We start from the raw sequence: 22,103 nt of genomic DNA on the forward strand, positions 1-22,103 counted from the left end.
ACTACTAGAATGTGTAGGTCTACTAGTAGTTGAAAAGACATGCACTCAGAAGAGCTTTTTGCATGTGTATATCTTGCGATCTTTACTTGTCACTGTTCCAAACTGGACCTACATTTCTGCAGGCCCATCCACCAACGAGTTTCTGCCTACGGCACTGGTTTGTGTATGTGTGTGTGTGTATGTGTATGTGTGTGTGTTTATGCGTGTGCGTGTGTGTGTATGGGTGAGATTGTGACATCAGATTGTGTTCAGTATGCCCTGACACTTCTAGGTAATGTCCATGCCCAGTGTGTACTCTACTCTATATATATATATATACACACACGCACACACACACACTCACACACACACACACACACACACACACACTCACTCACACACACACGCACACACACACACGCACACACACATATATATATATATATGATTATTTTCTTGCTCAATCTGAGTGGTTGAGCCTGGCTCCCCAGTGCCTACCCCCCCTGACACAAACACACACACACAAACGCTGATGATGGCAGTTTCGAGTGGGTTGTGAACGACACATCCTACCAGTGATTCACACGTCGCCCAACATCCAGAAACCAGCAACGGTCACAAACAGTCACAAACACAGACACACGGTCACATACTCTTTCCATCAACAATACCCTCGCCCTGCAACTTTATCCCATGACTGTCCCCATTTTACATGGTGAATATATGTTGAAATAACGGTTACATTTCAATGGTTGACATCTTCTTTACTGTGTATCTAGTGGTGAGTGGGTACAATCACCGGGGAAGTCAATCCAGAAGTTAAAGCCATATAACAACCTTTGCATTGTGATAATTGTGTTGTTTCCTCTATAACCTGTTAGTTCATATTCCTTGCCACTGTGATATATAGGCCTACATCTGAGACAATAAGAAGACACAGTGGCAAAATAAATTCAACCACACCTTTATTTAATCACAAAACAGGAGAGCAACTCAGTCCGGTGAAATACACAAAACATATGGCATGTAAGAAACAGTTACATGACCTACAGCAGGGTCAAGCAAGGTCATGTTTCCCACATTTTCGGACCACTAAACAACTATTGATTGAGAACCACAGAGAGTTACCGCAAGTCCCAAAGAAAACAGGAGCTGCCTCCACTATTCCAGCACCATTTCAACTTCAGCATTTCAACATCATCTAATAACCTCTGCGTTGTCTACTACAGTGACAACTAAAAGATACCCAAAAGTATTTAGTCCAGTCAGTGTAAGCTAAATATGGTTTGTCTGTCCATGGTACTGATTTGTGTGCGTGTGTGCGTGAGTGTGTGTGTGTGCGTGAGTGTGTGTGAGTGTGTGTGTGTGTGTGAGTGTGTGTGTGTGAGTGTGTGTGCATGTGTGAGTGTGTGCGAGTGTGTGTGTGTGTGTGTGTGTGTGTGTGTGTGTGTGTGTGTGTGTGTGTGTGTGTGTGTGTGTGTGTGTGTGTGTGTGTGTGTGTGTGTGCATGTGTGAGTGTGTGTGTGTGTGTGCATGAGTGTGCGTGTGTGCGTGAGTGTGCGTGAGTGTGTGTGTGTGTGTGTGTGAGTGTGTGTGTGTGTGAGTGTGTGTGTGTGAGTGTGTGTGTGTGAGTGTGTGTGCATGTGTGAGTGTGTGTGAGTGTGAGTGTGTGTGTGTGAGTGTGTGTGCATGTGTGAGTGTGTGTGAGTGTGAGTGTGTGTGTGTGTGTGTGTGTGTGTGTGTGTACGTGTGTGTGTGAGTGTGTTTGTGTGTGTGTGTGTGTGTGTGTGTGTGAGTCTGAGTGTGTGTGTGTGTGTGTGTGTGCGTGCAAGTAGAAAAAACATGTTGACTCACCCTACTTGTAGAGATCATGCCAATACCATCCTCCTCTTTCATGTTACCTAAACGGTCTATGGCTAAAATACTTGCTCGCTAGCCTAACTTCCTTTCAGTGGCAACGATACGCCAGGCTAGCTAGTTAACATTAGCATACTACATCTAGCTACATGTTGAACTTCCATCCTCTCAGGCCAGCGGCACAGTGCATGAATTTATGGTTGGATTATAATCGCTGTTATAATCATTGGCCAGTACGGAGAATTAAGTAAAACCACAAGTCCAAATCTCTATATCCATCCATAGCTAATTTAGGAAAGAGACGATTTTAGCTAGCAAGCTAGCCACCGGAGGCCAACAACGCAACGAGATACAACAATACAAGTTTATTTCTGTCAATAATGACGTTTGGCATGTTATGTGATTGGTCTGGTGCTCCAGGACACTCACAGCCGAGCTCACTCAGTTTAGCTCAAAGCTGACTGGCTATTCTTTTATAGCCCTTTTTTTTAAGGGAGGCCCAATTCTCGCTGGCTTCCCTTGCATTCAATGCTAGAGGCAGCAACAATGTCATACTCTTTCTGACCAGACAGCATCAGATAGATACGCTACACTTACTGAGACAGAGGGGCGTTGATTTGTTCATTCGGATACATTCAGCCTCTTGCGAATGTAAGGTCATTTATGAAACACAGAGATGAAAGATACATTATTTTGTGTTTAAAAAAAGAAAAGAAATCTCGGTCAATGTTTTGTGGAAGTCTGGCTTCCCTTGGCCTCCATGAATACACGCCACTGCTATGTAGACCATGTTGACACTGGCCAACCGAACAGCCTGTAGTCTGAGAAATAGTTTTAGCTGAGGTGAAAGCAAGATTTACAAAAAAGACAGAACAATACAATTTGGAACAAGACAGTTCAGAGACAGCTCAGTTACAGCCACATTACAGCCTCTCCCTAGCTCTCTCTGTATGACAACCTGTCTGTGTGCATGGATTTGTAGTATTTTTTACAGGGCGAGAGCTGCGAGCTGAAGACAGAGGGAAAAGAGAGAGGAACCCAGCATATGGCAGGGTGTCAGTGTTTCCGTCAGGGAGGCCACTCATGCATGTTGATTGAGGAGGAGGAGAGCCTTCTCCTCGGGATGCAGATAAGACTGCAGCGGATGCTTTCATATTCATCTGAAATTATTCTAATTGCTTGTGAAGGCAACGGGCCTATGAATTCTTGCTCTGTCTCTGCCTACCGCCCTCAATCTTTCTGTCTTTCTTTCTCCTTCCCCCATACGTCTGCCTCCCCTTTCTCTCCCTTTTCTTTTTCTCTCTCTAACTCATGTTTTTTTCAATTTTGTGTGTCTGCCGACATACAATATGTGTCAGTCTCCAAAAGTGTATGCTAGGGAATGTTTGTGTATTTTTGTATGTGTGTGTACAGTCAGTGTGTGTGAATGTGTTGACAGCAAGCTCAGCTTCCTCACTTAAACATTCACATCCAAGGTTACAAGGTCATTGTTTCACCCATGTATTGTTTGCCCACATTTTGAACCACACTTTATCAGAGAGCGAAAGAAAGAGAGAGAGGGAGAGAGAGAGAGAATGTGTCGGTGAGTGTGGTGCCTCCCTGCATGTGTGTGTGTGTGCATATTATGCATGCATGCGTGTGTGTGTGTGTGTGTCTGTTTGTGTGTGTGTGTGTGTGTGTGTGTGTGTGTTTGAATGCATGAGTGCCTGCCTACCTGTGTGTGTGTGTGAGTTTGAATGCATGCATGCGTGCCTGCCTGCCTGTGTGTGTGTGTGTGTGTGTGTGTGTGTGTGTGTGTGTGTGTGTGTGTGTGTGTGTGTGTGTGTGTGTGTTGGAATGCATGCGTGTGTGCCTGCCTACCTGTGTGTTGCTCCCAGAACCAGAGGCGGGTCAGGCAGCACTACAATGTTGAGCTTAGAGCTGCTTTGAATGGGTCAGGCTCCACGTATCTCCTGTCTAATCTGCCTGCTCCGGAGAATGCAAAGAAGAGGAAAAATCCATAGTCTTTTCATCCTTCTGTGACCAATGTGGCTGTGAGACAGCAGCCGTGGGAATGGAGACACAGCCAGCCCTGCCTCTGACCTCCATGTGCTCACACCCTGGCCAGGAGATAGAGGCCCACACGCACACACACACCCTCTCTTTATTGTAATAGGAGGTGAACATTCTGCCAGAGATAATACCAGATGACGATGAGGAAGAGGATGAGATCTGAATGTACATATACACCACAGGAGGTTGGTGGCACCTTAATTGGGGAGGACGGGTTCGTGGTAATAGCTGGAGAGGAATGAGTGGAATGGTATCAAATACATCAAACAAATGGATGACATTCCATTCGCTCAGTTCCAGCCATTATTATGAGCGGTTGTCCCCTCATTAGTCTCCCCTACATGAGGTACAGTATGTGATTGATATGCTTCTAATGCAGACCCTAAGGTCCAGTCAGAGAGGTAATATTCAGTATTGTTGACTGGCCAGATGACTATGATAATGCATAACTCACTGATATATAAATGAAACACTCTTTACAATAAACAGTAATGATGTTAAAAGGTGTGAGCGTGTGTGCGTATGGGATGGAGATAGAGATGGAGAGCGAGGGAGAGAGAATGAGAGAGAGACACAGGCTAGGAGAGAGTAGTTTAGCTTAAATCCCTCTCCTTCTCTTCTCCTCTCCTTTCTCGGCCTCAACTAGCCTACCTGGTTAAATGAAGGTGAAATGAAAACGGACTAAAAACATTCTGTTGCTGGGGGACTTTGGAGTGATACTCCTCTCCGCCTCCCTTGCTCCTTCAGCTGTCACTAGTCATCACCACAACTATTACACTACAGCCACAGGAACGTAGGAAATGTTCGTTCCTCCTATCTTTCTCCCTCTCCCTCTCTCTCTTCCTCTCTAACTTGAATACAACAACTGTTTACAACATGTACACATCTAACTAGTGAGGATCTAAATGTCTGATGGGACATAGATGATCAGATGAGATGGGAGAGTCTATATAGTCAGCGAGAGAGAGAGAGAGAGAGAGAGAGAGAGAGATGGCTAGCTACCCAAGGTGGTGTTCTCCTACACCCTAGCATTAAGTGCAAATTGAGCAGCAATATTGAGCACTCATATTACCAATAGGGAGGATGTGTCTGTGTACACAGATTGGATGTGTGTAAGACTGGGGGAGGGTTCTGCAGGGGCTTGTCTGATTATTGTCTGTGCAGAGTCCTATATTGTGCCCTCAAGGCGAGGCGGACAGGTAGTGTGTAAGTTGAGTTGGGAGTGTGTAGACCAGGGAAGGGCGTATGTGTGTATACGAGGGGAGTGTGTATCGTGTGTAAGACATGGGGCAGGTTGTTTCAGTAAGCAAGCAGTGCAGAGCATGGTTTATTCTCCCTCAAGGCCACACCTAGAGGAAGTGATGCATTTGTGTTTACAAACAAGAGCCGTACCAAGTAAAGAAGAACAACGCATTCCAACAAACAGACAACTCATATCCATAGAGACTAGCTGAGCTAACTATGGTCTGTCAGGAGTTATTAGTGTCAGACAGACGGACGGACGGACATACAGACAGACATACAGACAGACAGACAGACAGACAGACAGACAGACAGACAGACAGACAGACAGACAGACAGACAGACAGACAGACAGACAGACAGACAGACAGACAGACAGACAGACAGACAGACAGACAGACAGACAGACAGACAGACAGACAGACAGACAGACAGACAGAAATACTTGTGGCCAGAGTGGTATCTCCTTCTGTTTTTCTTTCTTCCAGAATTAATTCTGGTTTGTTAACGATAATGTCATTCTAGGCTTGCACTCCACTCTTCTCCTCGCTACCGGAGAGTATCTGAGATGGTGAACTCACCTCTCTCCTTTAATAGTCAATGTCCAGAGTAGATGATGATAAGAGCATCACCCAGCACAGAAGAGAGAGAGAGAGAAAGACAGTAAGATAGAGAGAGAAAGAGAGAGAGAGAGAGAGAGAGAGAGAGAGAGAGAGAGATACAAACACACACAGTGAAAGGTTTCCTTCAGCCCTGAGACTCAGTAAACCATTGTAGGGGGTCTCCCATGATTATTTTTTGATCCTGTGTTTTAATGGCCACCCTATGGGACTCCCAATCACGGCCGGATCTAGTGGAAAGCCTTCCCAGAAGAGTGGAGGCTGTTATAGCAGCAAAGGGGGAACCAACTCCATATTAATGACCATGACTTTCATTTGAGATGTTTGACAAGCAGGTGTCTACATACTTTTGATAATTTAGTGTACATGTATGTCTTGCTCCACTACATGGAATACCTGCCCTAGTTGCATGGGAGACAACATGGGCGCTCCATAGCCTCTCTATCTCAGTTGAGGTCCAGCAAAGCCACTGTTCAACACAGAGCCTTCCTTCTCCCTCCTCTCTGGAGAGCTCAGTCACTGAGGCTATGGTCTTTAGGGTCTCTCATAGGCTCAGTCAGTCAGTACCCAGAGTCTATCATTAGAAAACACAAAGAGCATTCTTAAGCCTGGTTAACCAGAAATATGAAAGAGAGGGAGAGAGAAGATAAGTATTTACTCCCCCCTCCCCCTCTTCCTCCCTCCCTCCCCTCCATTCGTCCCTCACACCAATCATTTAACAGTAAGAGCAACTGAGGGTTGTAAACACAATGGTTATGTCTGGGCTCAGAGAGGCATGAAGCAGACATACAGGCTCCACCACCCCCGCTCGTCCTGCTCATATAGGCTACCCCTCTCTCTCCTCCCCACTCTCCTCCTCTCTGTTTACCACTCCCTCCTTTCCTCTCCTCACCCTCCTTCTCACCCTCCTCTGCAAAACACACCCTCTTTTTCTTTCCCTCTTCCCTCTCTACCTCTCACCATTCTCTTCTTCCTTCTCTATCTCTCCCTCAACAAAACACTCCCTCCTCATCTTCTCCTCCTCTGTCTCTACCACTCCCTCCATCTCTCTCTCTCTACCTCTCCACTCCCCAGGGTCCACAACAGTAGTAGGCAGGCATTCCAGTGGAGGGGATTGTTTTCTATTAGTCATGGTCATAGAAAGGACAGCAGTAGGTCAAAGGGGAAAGGGCATCAGGGCTCTAACTTTCCCTCTCCCGTCCCCCACTCCTCTCCCTCTCTCCCTCTTGTCCCCCACTCCTCTCCCTCCCTCCCTCCCTCCTGTCCCCCACTCCTCTCCCTCTCTCCCTCCTGTCCCCCACTCCTCTCCCTCTCTCCCTCCTGTCCCCCACTCCTCTCCCTCCCTCCCTCCTGTCCCCCACTCCTCTCCCTCTCTCCCTCCTGTCCCCCACTCCTCTCCCTCCCTCCCTCCTGTCCCCCACTCCTCTCCCTCTCTCCCTCCTGTCCCCCACTCCTCTCCCTCTCTCCCTCCTGTCCCCCACTCCTCTCCCTCCCTCCCTCCTGTCCCCCACTCCTCTCCCTCTCTCCCTCCTGTCCCCCACTCCTCTCCCTCCCTCCCTCCCTCCTGTCCCCCACTCCTCTCCCTCCCTCCTTCCTGTCCCCCACTCCTCTCCCTCCCTCCCTCCTCCCTCCTGTCCCCCACTCCTCTCCCTCTCTCCCTCCTGTCCCCCACTCCTCTCCCTCTCTCCCTCCTGTCCCCCACTCCTCTCCCTCCCTCCTGTCCCCCACTCCTCTCCCTCCCTCCCTCCCTCCCTCCTGTCCCCCACTCCTCTCCCTCCCTCCCTCCCTCCCTCCTGTCCCCCACTCCTCTTCTCTCCCTCCCTCCTGTCCCCCACTCCTCTCCCTCCCTCCCTCCCTCCCTCCCTCCCTCCCTCCCTCCCTCCCTCCCTCCCTCCCTCCCTCCCTCCCTCCCTCCCTCCCTCCCTCCTGTCCCCCACTCCTCTCCCTCCCTCCCTCCTGTCCCCCACTCCTCTCCCTCTTTCCCTCCTGTCCCCCACTCCTCTCCCTCCCTCCCTCCCTCTTGTCCCCCACTCCTCTCCCTCCCTCCCTCCTGTCCCCCCACTCCTCTCTCTCCCTCCCTCCTGTCCCCCACTCCTCTCCCTCTCTCCCTCCTGTCCCCCACTCCTCTCCCTCTCTCCCTTCTGTCCCCCACTCCTCTCCCTCCCTCCCTCCTGTCCCCCACTCCTCTCCCTCCCTCCCTCCTGTCCCCCACTCCTCTCCCTCCCTCCTGTCCCCCACTCCTCTCCCTCTCTCCCTCCTGTCCCCCTCTCCTCTCCCTCCCTCCCTCCTGTCCCCCACTCCTCTCCCTCTCTCCCTCCTGTCCCCCACTCCTCTCCCTCTCTCCCTCCTGTCCCCCACTCCTCCTTCTCTCTCCCTCCTGTCCCACACTCCTCTCCCTCCCTCCCTCCTGTCCCCCACTCCTCTCCCTCTCTCTCTCCTGTCCCCCACTCCTCTCCCTCTCTCCCTCCTGTCCCCCACTCCTCTCCCTCCCTCCCTCCTGTCCCCCACTCCTCTCCCTCTCTCCCTCCTGTCCCCCATTCCTCTCCCTCTCTCCCTCCTGTCCCCCACTCCTCTCCCTCTCTCTCTCCTGTCCCCCACTCCTCTCCCTCTCTCCCTCCTGTCCCCCACTCCTCTCCCTCCCTCCCTCCTGTCCCCCACTCCTCTCCCTCTCTCCCTCCTGTCCCCCACTCCTCTCCCTCCCTCCCTCCTGTCGTCCACTCCTCTCCCTCCCTCCCTCCTGTCCCCCACTCCTCTCCCTCACAAATGCCTGCTGCATGAACACCCAAAGTGTCATCATTTCAAAATCTTGTTTCTGTTTTCCTCTCTATGATGCTTCTTTTTCTTTGAATCTTTCTTGATGTTTTTCTGTTTAATCTTCTTTCCTCTTCTCCTTCTCTCTCCGTCTCTCTATCCACTTCTTTCTCTCGCTCTGTTTACTCTATTAACTAGAATCCTGGGGTTCTATGGGCTACCGTCTCCTCAGTAGCCCATTCTGCTGAATTCACACACATTGATTTACGAGCTGAGCCTCCCAAATATACGAGCTGATAACAATATGACTTCATTTAGATGCATTACCCGTGAATTGTTTGTTTTAAATGTATAGCGGGTTGTGCAGCAGAGTGCTGGCTTCAACCAAGCAGAACGCTTATTCATTTGATACCAAATATTGTTATCATTACAGAAACCAGCTGAAACACAAGCCTGGTAGCAGAATGGGAGTGTTAGCCAGACCACACCAATGAGAAGAGCGTGTGATTCTACAACGTATATTTTTAGTTACAGTCAGCGAGATTACGTTTATCTCGTTTATCTTTATTTTCATGTCTCGGAGGGCAGGATAATATGGAGTTTTTTGACAACAGTGTTAATTAGAAAATGAATTAAATAATGCTGACGAATGCCCTCTTCACCTCTTGCATAATCTCTATCACCTATGAGAAGCAGGCAGGGCCGTAGCTACATATGAGGTTCGGACCTCAGCCATTTTGTATTAAAGAAATTCAATAAGTCAGGTTCTCAACTTACTGTTGAGAATTAGAACACTAGAAAACACAAGGTGCAATTGGAAACTTGGTTGCAGCAGTTTCCCTCTTGTTATATGTCACTCACTGATAGTCCCTCAATTAGCCCATGTCAGTTCACATTTTTTACATTGGCATGCAGGCCACGTGCCCAGGCGCCCTGACCTCCAGGGGGCCCCCATTGATTTTATTAGTCACTCTAACTCAGATATCATATTAACCTGGCATAAGTCATCGCAAAATGTGTAGAATTGCAGGAAATTGGTTAATAAAATACTTTTCCTGCTAACAGATCCCTCAGTATGTTTTAAATGATAGTGTTTAATCCCGGTGCTGAGTTCATGTGAGTTAATGTGTAGCAGCTAATTGTATAGCTAGAGATTGAAGCTACAGCAACCAATGTGATAATGGCTGGGGTTATTTTTTGCTTGTTTTAGGTGTTCTCCAAATAGCATTTTAGAGTTAGAGTAAATTGTATAGAAATGCATTAAATGAGCTGACCTCACTAAAAATGTCGGACAACACTACAACTGTTAGGCCATTATGTGTTTGGGGTTATTACATAAAGGATTGTGCACAGAACATTAACAGTGGACTATAACTAATGTGCACTTAGACATAAAGCTATGGCCGGATTGTGCACACCATCCCCTTTAATGTGCCGTCATAACTCTGGTCTGGAAGCAGACTTTCCTCTCTCTCCCCTCCCTCTTTCCCTTCCTTCACTGTCTGAATGTCCTCCTCCGTCAGGAATGGCTGAGGGAGTTTCTGTGACGCGTGGAGGTCACCTGATGGCTTTAGATGGTGTTAGTGTGAAAGACTAACTACGACAGAGAGCACTGCGGCTCTCTCTATGCCTGTCTACTCTGCTCTGCTCCTTCCCTGGAGGTGCCGGATACAACAGTCCACATATAGTCTACACACGGACTCTGTCACTTCAGTGTGTCTTAATCTTAAGAAATCCTCTGCTTAGGCTTGGGTCAGTCTTATTAAGTGGCATTGGCGTTTATGAACGATCACTACCATGCCATAATCGTGTATACAGAGGTTTACAATTGGTTAAGTCAACCTGCACAATACAATCTCATTCATATGAGTATAATACACTGTGAAGTGTGCAGCAGCTATAGAGGGAATCTATAGAAACATATATGTACACGCATATACAGCATGTGTGTAAACAGCAGACTGAGCTTGTGGAGGACATGGGCACAGGGGGAATAACTGTGAGAGCCAATGCTGTTCAGTGTGTTCATTTCCTTATTGATTGACTCACTTGCTTTTCTCTGAGTGTTTGAAATGAATAACAGCCAGCAAAAATCAGACAGAGGGATGAAAATCAACACTTTCCCTGCAGTGAAGCCATTCATCAAGCTAATGAGAGGGGGAGGAGAGGAGGAGAAGAACTGATGTTTGGAGTGGAGGAGAGGAAGAGAGGACAAGGGAGGCAGGTGTGGTTTGGAGGGGAAGAGGAAGGAGAGAAAGGTGACGTCTAGGGCGGTAGTGAGGGAGGGGACGGGGGGAGGTTTTCTGGGAAGGAGCAGAGGGAGGGATGTACTGTTTGCTAAGGAGGAAAAGGAGGAGAAGGGAGACGTTTGGAGGTGATGGGGTGAGGAGGCAGGGTGTACTGTTCTAAAAGAAGTACACAACAGGAAGAAGGAGAGGGTTGTCATTGAGATGTGAGGAGGATTTAACAACGATGAGAAGGGGCAATGACAGAGACTCAGTCGAGAGAGAGAGAAAGAGAGGGAGAGAGAGACACAGGGAGAAAGAGAGAGAGACAGAGAGAGATACAGAGAGAGAAAGAGAGAAAGGGAGATACAGAGAGAGAAAGAGAGGGAGAGAGAGACAGAGAGAAAGAGAGAGACAGAGAGAGATACAGAGAGAGAAAGAGAGGGAGAGAGATACAGAGAGAGAGAGAGAGACCGACAGACAGACCGACAGATACAGTCAGAGACAGACAGAGAGAAACAGAGACAGACAGAGAGACTGTGGTAAGAGTCCTTCTCATATTAGAGAGTTTATATGAGGACGTCTTTCTGGATTTTAAAGCCATGTACAGAGTTTCCTTGCCAATGGCTAATGTGTGGACTGCATAGCTATAGACTGAGGTACAGGCTTCCAGTTAGTGTCCACTAATAGTGGTGGTCTGTTCCAAGGCCTTCGCCAGTAAGTGCTCTTTCAAGAGACCTGTGATATCCAGTAGCTCTCCACAGTTTAGCCCGCTGAGCAGGATGCTGGTCTGATACAAACAAATGTATCTGTCTAGTACACCTTCCCCTCTCAGTCCTCTACATGCTAGTGACTGTATCCGCAATTGGTGCTACTTTAGCTGAGGGTAAATGTAATTAAATAAACAAAACAATACTAACAAGCAAATGGTAGTGTTATAGTGCAGACACAGTGGCTGTCCGCCACCTGCGTCCTTCCACCCAGGTGATATGTGTGTCTCTTTGGGCCTTCACTGCTCTGCCACACCCCTGCCATACCTCCTCCACTACACTACACTACACTACCCAGGTCCTTCACACCCTGTGTGGGGCTGACAAGGATATTACTGCTGAGTCTTTGTTTTTAGGCTTGGGAGAGAAGAGAGGAGTGCCATGTTGAGAATTATGCCACGGGAAAATAATTAGCAAAGTGTAGCTATGCCCATACGCCCTGGGCTAAATCTATCACCACTTCACAACCAAGCCCAGTCCAGCTTAGAGGAGGGGAATCTAGCACCACTTCACAACCAAGCCCAGTCCAGCTTAGAGGAGGGGAATCTAGCACCAGTTCACAACCAAGCCCAGTCCAGCTTAGAGGAGGGGAATCTAGCACCAGTTCACAACCAAGCCCAGTCCAGCTTAGAGAAGGGGAATCTAGCACCAGTTCACAACCAAGCCCAGTCCAGCTTAGAGGAGGGGAATCTAGCACCAGTTCACAACCAAGCCCAGTCCAGCTTAGAGGAGGGGAATCTAGCACCAGTTCACAACCAAGCCCAGTCCAGCTTAGAGGAGGGGAATCTAGCACCAGTTCACAACCAAGCCCAGTCCAGCTTAGAGGAGGGGAATCTAGCACCAGTTCACAACCAAGCCCAGTCCAGTTTAGAGGAGGGGAATCTAGCACCAGTTCACAACCAAGCCCAGTCCAGCTTAGAGGAGGGGAATCTAGCACCAGTTCACAACCAAGCCCAGTCCAGCTTAGAGGAGGGGAATCTAGCACCACTTCACAACCAAGCCCAGTCCAGCTTAGAGGAGGGGGAAGCAGAAACCCTGGTGGTACTGAACTCCTTTGTTCTTTCCCTCTGCCTCTTTTTACAGTCGGAAGATATACACTGAGTATACAAAACATTAGGAACACCTGCTCTTTCCATGACATAGACTGACCAGGTGAATCCAGGTGGAAGCTGTGCTCCCTTATTGGTGCCATCTGTTAAATCCACTTCAATCAGTGTAGATGAAGGGGAGGAGACAGGTTAAAGAAGGATGTTTAAGCCTTGAGACATGATTGTGTGTGTGTGCCATTCAGAGGGTGAATGGGCAGGACAAAATGTGGAAGTGCTGTTGAACAGGGTATCTCTGTTGTCATCTATGCATAGTCACTTTAATTAACTCTACCTACATGTACATACTACCTCAACTAACCGGTGCCCCAGCACATTGACTCTGTATCAGCACGCCCCTGTATATATTGTTCTTTTTTACTGCTGCTCTTTAAATACATGGTACTTTTATCTCTTATTCTTATCCATATTTTTTGAAAATGCACTGTCAGTTAGGGGCTCGTAAGTAAGCATTTCACTGTTGTATTCGGCGCATGTGACTAATACAATTTGATTTGGTAGTAGGTCCCAGGCTCACCGGTTTGATTGTGTCAAGTGCAACACTGCCGGTGTTTTCATGCTCAACAGTTTCCCGTGTGTGTCAAGAATGATCGACCACCAAAAGGACATCCAGCCAACTTGACACAACTGTGGGAGGCATTGGAGTCAACATGGGCCAGCATCCCTGTGGAACACTTTCAACACCGTGTAGAGTCCTTGCGCCCACAAATTGAGGCTGTTCTGAGGGCAAAAAGGGGTTGCAACTCAATATTAGGAAGGTGTTCCTAATGTTTTGTACACTCTTATAGACTTTAAATCCTATGCCCTGCTCTCTCTGACCGAGATAAAGGTCTAGAGATACCCAGAGCATATTATAAAACGCTAGTCTGAAGGCAAGGGTCTAAGATACGTTTCTCAGTCTATGATGTAGAGACTAAAGAGGACCACAGAGCCTATAACAGGACCCAGAGCCCAAGGCTGGGCCAGGCTTGGCCGAGGGGGAAAGTAATCATGATTCATGGTGCCTGACAGTGGGTGACGTCTACTGTACCCAGCTGGCTGTACATGGAGATCTATATTTTTAACCTTAAAGCCAGACCACAGTGTCTTCGGTTATCCAGGCTAAATATAGACTCACTCCTACTGCACACTTCTCCAGTTTCTCACTCCTTTCTGAGAGGCAGGTGGAGGAGAAAAGAGGGTGAGAGAGGGATAGATAGATAGATAGATACAGTAGATAGAGAGAAAGAGAGAGAGAAAGAGAGAGAGATGGATAGGGGGTGGGGGGGGAACATGTCGCCCCGGTCCTAAATAAATCACCCTCAACTGTTGACCCGTGTATAGCAAAAGGGGTTGGAGGGGTTGTTTTTGTACCCCTGCTCTGTTCTGCCCCCCCTGCCTCTCCTCCCCCTCTCCCACCTCCCTCCATCACTTTCCCCTCTTCCGTGTGACAGGTCAATCTGGATGGATTTCATCTGCCCTCCCTTGAATAGGGAGGCCAACATCCTGTATGGCAACTAGAAATAGAGTGAGCTCTCTGGGACAGAGGAGGGGGGGGGGGGGAGAGTACTACTGAGCGGCTAGAGAGAAGTGGTGAGGGTGAGAGGATGGTGTTGTGTCACACACACACGCAAACAGGCATGGACAACACCCACACACACACACAGTGGAGTGGGTGATAAACTGACTCATACAGGCACACACACTCACTCTGTGGTGATCGTGAGATGGATGTCTTTGTGAAAGGGGTGCTGTGTGTGGCTGAAACTTAGTCAGCGAGTCTGACCCAAGCCACCCTACTGTCACACGGTCACACAGCCACGGGTGGTGGCCCTCCCTGTCCATTAGACCCTGCCCCACATCTGACCACACACACACACACACACACACTCAATGGCACATAAGCCAGCCAATTCATCCTCCTCAGCCCTCAACTCATAAACATGGGAGTGCGTGCACACACACATACACAGAAAGACACACACACAGAAACACACACACAGAAACACACACACACACCTGTCACTTTGTCCTTGTCAGCAGATTCTGGGTCTCTTCCCCCCTGCTGGGTGTTGAACTCCAGTCCCCCTCTGCCAGGGCCACCACTAGGGTAAGGTGCCTGCCTGCTGTCCTCCCAGTCAGGTATGAACACACACACACACACACACAGACACACTAGAACATCTGTTGGTAAAAAGGACATACTCGTCTCAGCCATGACCCCTCTCCTCACACAGACACAGTAGCCCTTATTCCACGATTCCTCCTGTATTTATTACTTGTACAGTTTGACAGTTTAGTCATTCAGCAGACGCTCTTATCCAGAGTGAATTACAGGTCGTGCCTTCATCTTAAGGTAGCTAGGAGGGACAGCCACATATCACAGCCATTGTAAGTACATTTTTACTCAATAAAGTAGCTGTCAGCAAAGTCAGAGCTGTAGTAATACAAATAAAATAAAATATACAAATTAAAGTGTGAGTGTTAGTTCACGAAACACATTTTTTTAAATTTTTCCCTTTAAAAAATAAAATATATAAAATACATTGTCCTATCTATTCTTTCACTCACTCAATCGTGTCTGAGGCTCAGATGGTGACACCTGTGTTTTGGTGGCTGGTGGTGGCTGGCCCGCTCCAACCAGAGTCAGAACTCTCTTTCCCCAGGCAAGGACACTCAGACCCTGGCTCTTTGTTTCCATCACTCAGCCTGTCCTCCTGGAGCTACGTGGCCAGACTGCTCATTGCACTCCCCTCCTCCCCCCATCCCTTCTCATATGCATGGATTTGCATAAAACAAAGACACTGCCTAGCCGGCGTCGTCTGAGGAGAGACGGAAACCAAGATGACTGTCGGCCATCGACCGGACCGGGCCAAGCCGAGCTGTAAGAGGTTTGGCAGGTAGTCAGGGTGCGGTACAACGTTTTAACACATGGTGGCGAGTAAGATGGACGTCTTCCACTCACCAACCGTCCGTTCTCTGACATGGCGTTGTTTATATCCTGTGCAGGTGAGCAGAGGTCATCTGATTCACAATGGTGACATGGGAGGAGAAGGGGAGCATTTAAAACACTTCATCTAAAGATGATTTGTCCTTGTCTCCCCTGATGCCTTTTGTCCTCCCTCACTCTCACTCTCCCTCTTTGCTGAAGTTAAGTGGAGCTGGAGACAGGCCAGCTACTGATCCCAGGCCCCACTTAGAGACAATCAGGGAAATAACACTGGACACACTAAGGGCCATAATGGAATGTCTCGATCTAGCAGTATAGCGTATAGAGTTAGAGACCACAGAATGTGCCATCCCATTTCAGGATATTTTGGAAAAGTGATATTTCTGAAAACTTTTCACAAATAATGTATATTATATATATATATATATATATATATATATATATATATATATATATATACAGTTGAAGTCGGAAGTTTACATACACCTCAGTAAAATACATTTGTATAATTATATATATATTGCCTTTAAATTATTTTACTTGGGTCAAATATTTCGGGTAGCTTTCCACAAGCTTCCCACAATAAGTTGGGTGAATTTTGGCTCATTCCTCCTGACAGAGCTGGTGTAACTGAATCAGGTTTGTAGGCCTCCTTGCTCGCACACGCTTTTTCAGTTCTGCCCGCAAATTTTCAATAGGATTGAGGTCAGGGCTTTGTGATGGCCACTCCAATACCTTGACTTTTTGTCCTTAAGCCATTTTGCCACAACTTTGGAAGAATGCTTGGAGTCATTGTCCATTTGGAAGACGCATTTGCAATCAAGCTTTAACTGATGTCTTGAGATGTTGCTTAAATGTATCCACATAATTTTCCTACTTCATGATGCCATCGATTTTGTGAAGTGCACCAGTCCCTCCTGCAGCAAAGCACCCCCACAACATGTTGCTACCACCCCCGTGCTTCATGGTTGGGAATGTGTTCTTCGGCTTGCAAGCCTCCCACTTTCTCATCCAAACATAACGATGGTCATTATGGCCAAACAGTTACATTTTGGTTTCATCAGACCAGAGGACATTTCCACAAAAAGTATGATCTTTGTCCCCATGTGCAGTTGCAAACCGTAATCTGGCTTTTTTATGGCGGTTTTGGAGCAGTGGCTTCTTCCTTGCTGAGCGGCCTTTCAGGTTATGTTGATATAGTACTCATTTTACTGTGGATATAGATACTTTTGTACTTGTTTCCTCCAGCATCTTGACAAGGTCCTTTGCTGTTGTTCTGGGATTGATTTTCACTTTTCGCACCAAAGTACGTTAATCTCTAGGAGACAGAACGCGTCTCCTTCCTGAGCGGTATGACGGCTGCGTGGTCCCATGGTGTTTATAATTGTGTACTATTGTTTGTACAGATGAATGCGGTGCCTTCAGGCATTTGGAAATTGCTCCCAAGGATGAACCAGACTTATGGAATTCTACAATTCTTATTCTGAGGTCTTGGCTGATTTCTTTTGATTTTCCCATGATGTCAAGCAAAGAGGCACTGAGTTTGATGGTAGGCCTTGAAATACATCCACAGGTACACTAATTGACATCAAATTATGTCAATTAGCCTATCAGAAGCCTCTAAAGCCATGACATAATTTTCTAGAATTTTCCAACTGTTTAAAGGCACAGACAACTTCTGACCCACTGGAATTGTGATACAGTGAATTATAAGTGAAATAATCTGTATGTAAACAATTGTTGGAAATATTACTTGTGTCATGCACAAAGTAGATGTCCTAACCGACTTGCCAAAACTATAGTTTGATAACAAGACATTTGTGGAGTGGTTGAAAAACGAGTTTTAATGACTCCAACCTAAGTGAATGCTGGCCCATTTTCACTCCAATGCTTCCCACAGCTGTGTCAAGTTGACTGGATGTCCGTTGGGTGTTGGACCATTCTTGATACACACAAGAAACTGTTGAGCGTGAAAAACCTTGCAGTGCTGCAGTTAATTGCGATACTCAAATTGCTGCACCTTGCACCAACAACCATACCCCTTTCAAAGACACTTAAATATTTTGTCTTGCAAAATGTACCTTCTGAATGGCACATATACCCAATCCATGTCTCAATTGTCTCAATACTTATTATATATAATTTTTTACCTGTCTCCCCCTCTCATCTACACTGATTAAAGTGAATTTAACTGGTGACATCAATACGGGATCAAAGCTTTCACCTGGATTCCCCTGGTCAGTCTATATCACGTAAAGAGCAGGTGTATTAATGATTTGTCCATTCACTGTATGTGTCTTTCTCTGCTTGTGCAGTGTGTTAACCATCTGTAACTCAGTCATAACAAATCACTCCCTCGGTCTGAGTAGAGTTCCAGTTAGGGGAGCACCAGGCAGTGTACTGTTACTCGTCCTGTTGACAGGGTAAACCCAGTGACTGAGGGCTGAGTAGAGTCACTGGTCCCCGGACACAGACTGGGGATCAGGGGTATGAGAGGGATTTCCCGTTGAGGAGCTGCCTGGGGGGGCATGAGGAGCAGCTGCCTGCGGAGGGAACATGGACATTTCGGAGAGATGGTTGGAGGTATGAGGGGGGTTGTAATGTATAGTGTACCATATAGGGGAATGGAGGGTTTAGGGGCTATTAGTGACTCCTTTTATGATGGAACGGGATATGATCAGTACAGCTGAATGTAAACACGGCACACACCACCCAATAAAATTGTCAATACCCACTCCTTAAAACACTGTTTCACTCACACACACACTAGCATGTTTTCTCTGTCACAGTAGGCACCCACATAGACAGCGCAGCTCAAGTTTCATGCTGACGAGTCACGAACGGAGCGTCCCTCCTAACAGATTAGTCGATGGGTTTCGGCGCGGCACAATCAGCGAAGCCATTACAGAAACAATTGGTTTTGTGATAAACATTGGCCTCAGTTTCCCTTCATCTCTGTGCATCGATTACAGACTACTGCAGACATTTTCTTTAGTCGGATCCCTTTTGTATATGAGCCCTACTCTGGGTGTTGCTACAGGTTCAATATAATAGAAAGTGCCATCGAACCCAGGAGCTGGGATAAGTATATAGTTCCGGCAGGTAGAGGTTTCCAGTATGGCCCTTACGTTTCTGAGATGTACATTAAGAGTGAGGATGGGACATGAACATGCTGGAGTACTGCTCCATCAACATCATAAAGTGATGAGATGGAGAAATGTATTGAGAGACATGTTGTAGAGGTAACATGGTGGCGGCGTCAGATTCATGAATAAAGAATGACAAACACTATTACATAGCTGTAATGGACCCTTCAGAGAACCACACATTATGTTAGGGTAACATACAGTATAGACTGGGTCGCTCAGTGTAAGACATGTTCAATTGCATTAGGTTTCAAATGTGTTGATAGTGAAAAGTGGAAAAACAATTCATTAAATTAAACAGATTCATTAAAAACACTGGTTTAGCAACTGTAAACGTGTAAACATTTAATATTAATAATAATAATGGTAATAATAATGAAATGATTAATAATAATATTTTTCAACACTACTCACTACATTTCATTACTGAAAGAGAAAGAGAGAGTGAGAGAAAGAGAGTGAAAGAGAAAGAGAGAGAGAGAGAAAGAGAGTTGTGTTTTACCTCAGACATCAAGGCCAAGGGCAGGGAGGGGCGAGGCTCTCGTTCACAGATGGAGGAATTTTCTGGATGACCTGAAAATGCAGATAGCAGAAGACTCAGTCAAAACACACACCTTGAATACACACACACACACACACACACTGAACAAGTTGCTTTCTCACCTTGGCTACGCAGTACAATCCATACGGTAGCTTACTGTAGACAAGATTTGATGTGGAGTAAAGGGAAGAACATTTGCACTCCAATAGACTCTGTGTATCCAGTCTCCAGGCATCTAAACATATTCATCCGATATGACAGAAATACCCAGATAAATGTCTATGACAGAGGGGGAAGTGAAAGACCGAATCAAAACCAGATTGAACAGTAATGAAAGACGCATTATTAACCCTAAATATGAATATTGAAATATCACAAATCATATTAACTGCACATTGATTTGCAAACACATGCACAAACATGCATGTCAACGTGCACACGTATACACACACACACACACACACACACACACACACACACACACACTCTGCCGGTATTGTCACGTATACACACACACACACACACACACACACTCTGCCGGTATTGTCACGTATACACACACACACACACACACTCTGCCGGTATTGTCATGTATACACACACACACACACACACTCTGCCGGTATTGTCACGTATACACACACACACACTCTGCCGGTATTGTCACGTATACACACACACACACACACTCTGCCGGTATTGTCACGTATACACACACACATACACTCTGCCGGTATTGTCATGTATACACACACACACACACACTCTGCCAGTATCGTCACGTACGCAGCCAGTGAGTTTTCAGTCAACTCAGCTGGGTATCTACATACCCAACAGCATATGGTGTACTAATGCAGACACCCACACCTACACACACACACACACACACACACACACACACACACACACACACACACACACACACACACACACACACACACACACACACACACACACACACACACACACACACACACACACAGATATTCTGAGCCCTCACTGGCTGGGCCCACACCTAGCATCATTCTGAGCCCTCACTGGCTGGGCCCACACCTAGCATCATTCTGAGCCCTCACTGGCTGGGCCCACACCTAGCATCATTCTGAGCCCTCACTGGCTGGGCCCACACCTAGCATAATTCTGAGCCCTCACTGGCTGGGCCCACACCTAGCCTCACTCTGAGCCCTTACTGGCTGGGCCCACACCTAGCATCATTCTGAGCACTCACTGGCTGGGCCCACACCTAGCATCACTTTGAGCCCTCACTGGCTGGGTCTGGACCTAGCATCACTCAGAGCCCTCACTGGCTGGGCCCACACCTAGCATCACTTTGAGCCCTCACTGGCTGGGCCCACACCTAGCATCATTCTGAGCCCTCACTGGCTGGGCCCACACCTAGCATCACTTTGAGCCCTCACTGGCTGGGCCCACACCTAGCTTCACTTTGAGCCCTCACTGGCTGGGTCTGGACCTAGCATCACTCTGAGCACTCACTGGCTGGGCCCACACCTAGCATCACTCTGAGCCCTCACTGGCTGGGTCTGGACCTAGCATCATTCTGAGCCCTCACTGGCTGGGCCCACACCTAGCATCACTCAGAGCCCTCACTGGCTGGGCCCACACCTAGCATCACTCTGAGCCCTCACTGGCTGGGTCCGGACCTAGCATCACTCTGAGCCCTCACTGGTCGGGCCCACACCTAGCATCATTATGAGCCCTCACTGGCTGGGTCTGGACCTAGCATCACTCTGAGCCCTCACTGGCTGGGTCTGGACAGACAGCCAGAAACAGAGACGGACAGACAGACATTGTAGGAACGACATGGGTATGAAATAGAGAGGAGAGAAAGAGAGATGGAAGCTCTGGGAGGAGTGTAGGTCACCTTGCTTGGTTAAGAGATCAATGTCCTTTTGACTTGCAGCGAGGTGGTGTGGCGTGTGTGTGCATGTGTGAGTGTGTGTGAGTGTGTTTTGGGTCTCATCAGTGTGAAAAGTCTGAGCGGTGTCACTCCGCATCGTAGAGGATTAAAGAAATCTAAATCCACAGTATTTATTCTGTAAAAATGATTATTCACAATTATTGAAATTTTTTGGCTTTTATACCAACCATCTACAATTGAAACATCTGAATAAGCAGTGGTAACATTTGATATAAAAATAATTGCACACACACCCACAACAGAAGTGGAAAAATGACAGTCTAAGAAATACTTCATCTCTACACTGCAGTGAAGAAAATCTGAAATGATTGGGTTTTCAAATAAATGCCACATAACTCAACTTTACTGAGCTCTGACAAACTCCAGGAAAACAGCGGTGACGCAGTCTGCTGATGTAGAGAGCACAGCAGGACATAAAGTCAGCGCGTCTAAATCACTGCACGTGTACACGTTTATCAGAGAGATGCAAATTTGTAATGCCTGAACGCAGCCCAAACTAGCCCCTAACTGCTCTGAAGAAGGGGATGGGTACGTTCAAGGACCTTCTATTTAGAAGTGCTATTTATTTAGTTAATATGATTCCCTGCAACCTTCTAGAACCAGGTGGTAATGAAGAGTTAATAATAACTTCCTAAGTTCATATCGGTGTACAGTATATTTGGCAATAATCTGTTTATGCTTCTGACTCACACAGGAGCATATAAGCAGATACATACATTCAGCCTCCAAAAATGAATTGAAATAACTCATGAGGATAAGGAGTCGCTAGGCTCCAAAAAAACATATAGATTATTCAGACGTTTGGGGGAATTGGAGTAGCCTAACACATTCATATCATCAGTTATTTTTGTAAAAAAAATATTAAAAAATATTGTTTAAGAAATGTTTTCTGAGTTAGTTTTTTTCAAGAATGAAAAGCAGATGTCATTCGGAGAGAAAGAGAAAC

General features: G+C 47.0%; 1 protein-coding gene across 1 annotated transcript in view; it reads right to left on the reverse strand.

Moving 5' to 3' along the window:
- The window catches only part of LOC116359618 (transcription factor Maf), a 151,120-nt gene that overhangs the window by 114,200 nt on the left and 14,817 nt on the right, over nt 1-22,103 (reverse strand). The window contains exon 2 of the mRNA XM_031812609.1: nt 19,180-19,250. Coding sequence (XP_031668469.1) covers nt 19,223-19,250 — 28 coding nt within the window. The 3' untranslated portion in view covers nt 19,180-19,222. The remainder of the gene's footprint in view (nt 1-19,179; nt 19,251-22,103) is intronic.

This window comes from Oncorhynchus kisutch, linkage group LG3 (genome assembly GCF_002021735.2).
Source record: "Oncorhynchus kisutch isolate 150728-3 linkage group LG3, Okis_V2, whole genome shotgun sequence".
NCBI lineage: Eukaryota > Metazoa > Chordata > Actinopteri > Salmoniformes > Salmonidae > Oncorhynchus > Oncorhynchus kisutch.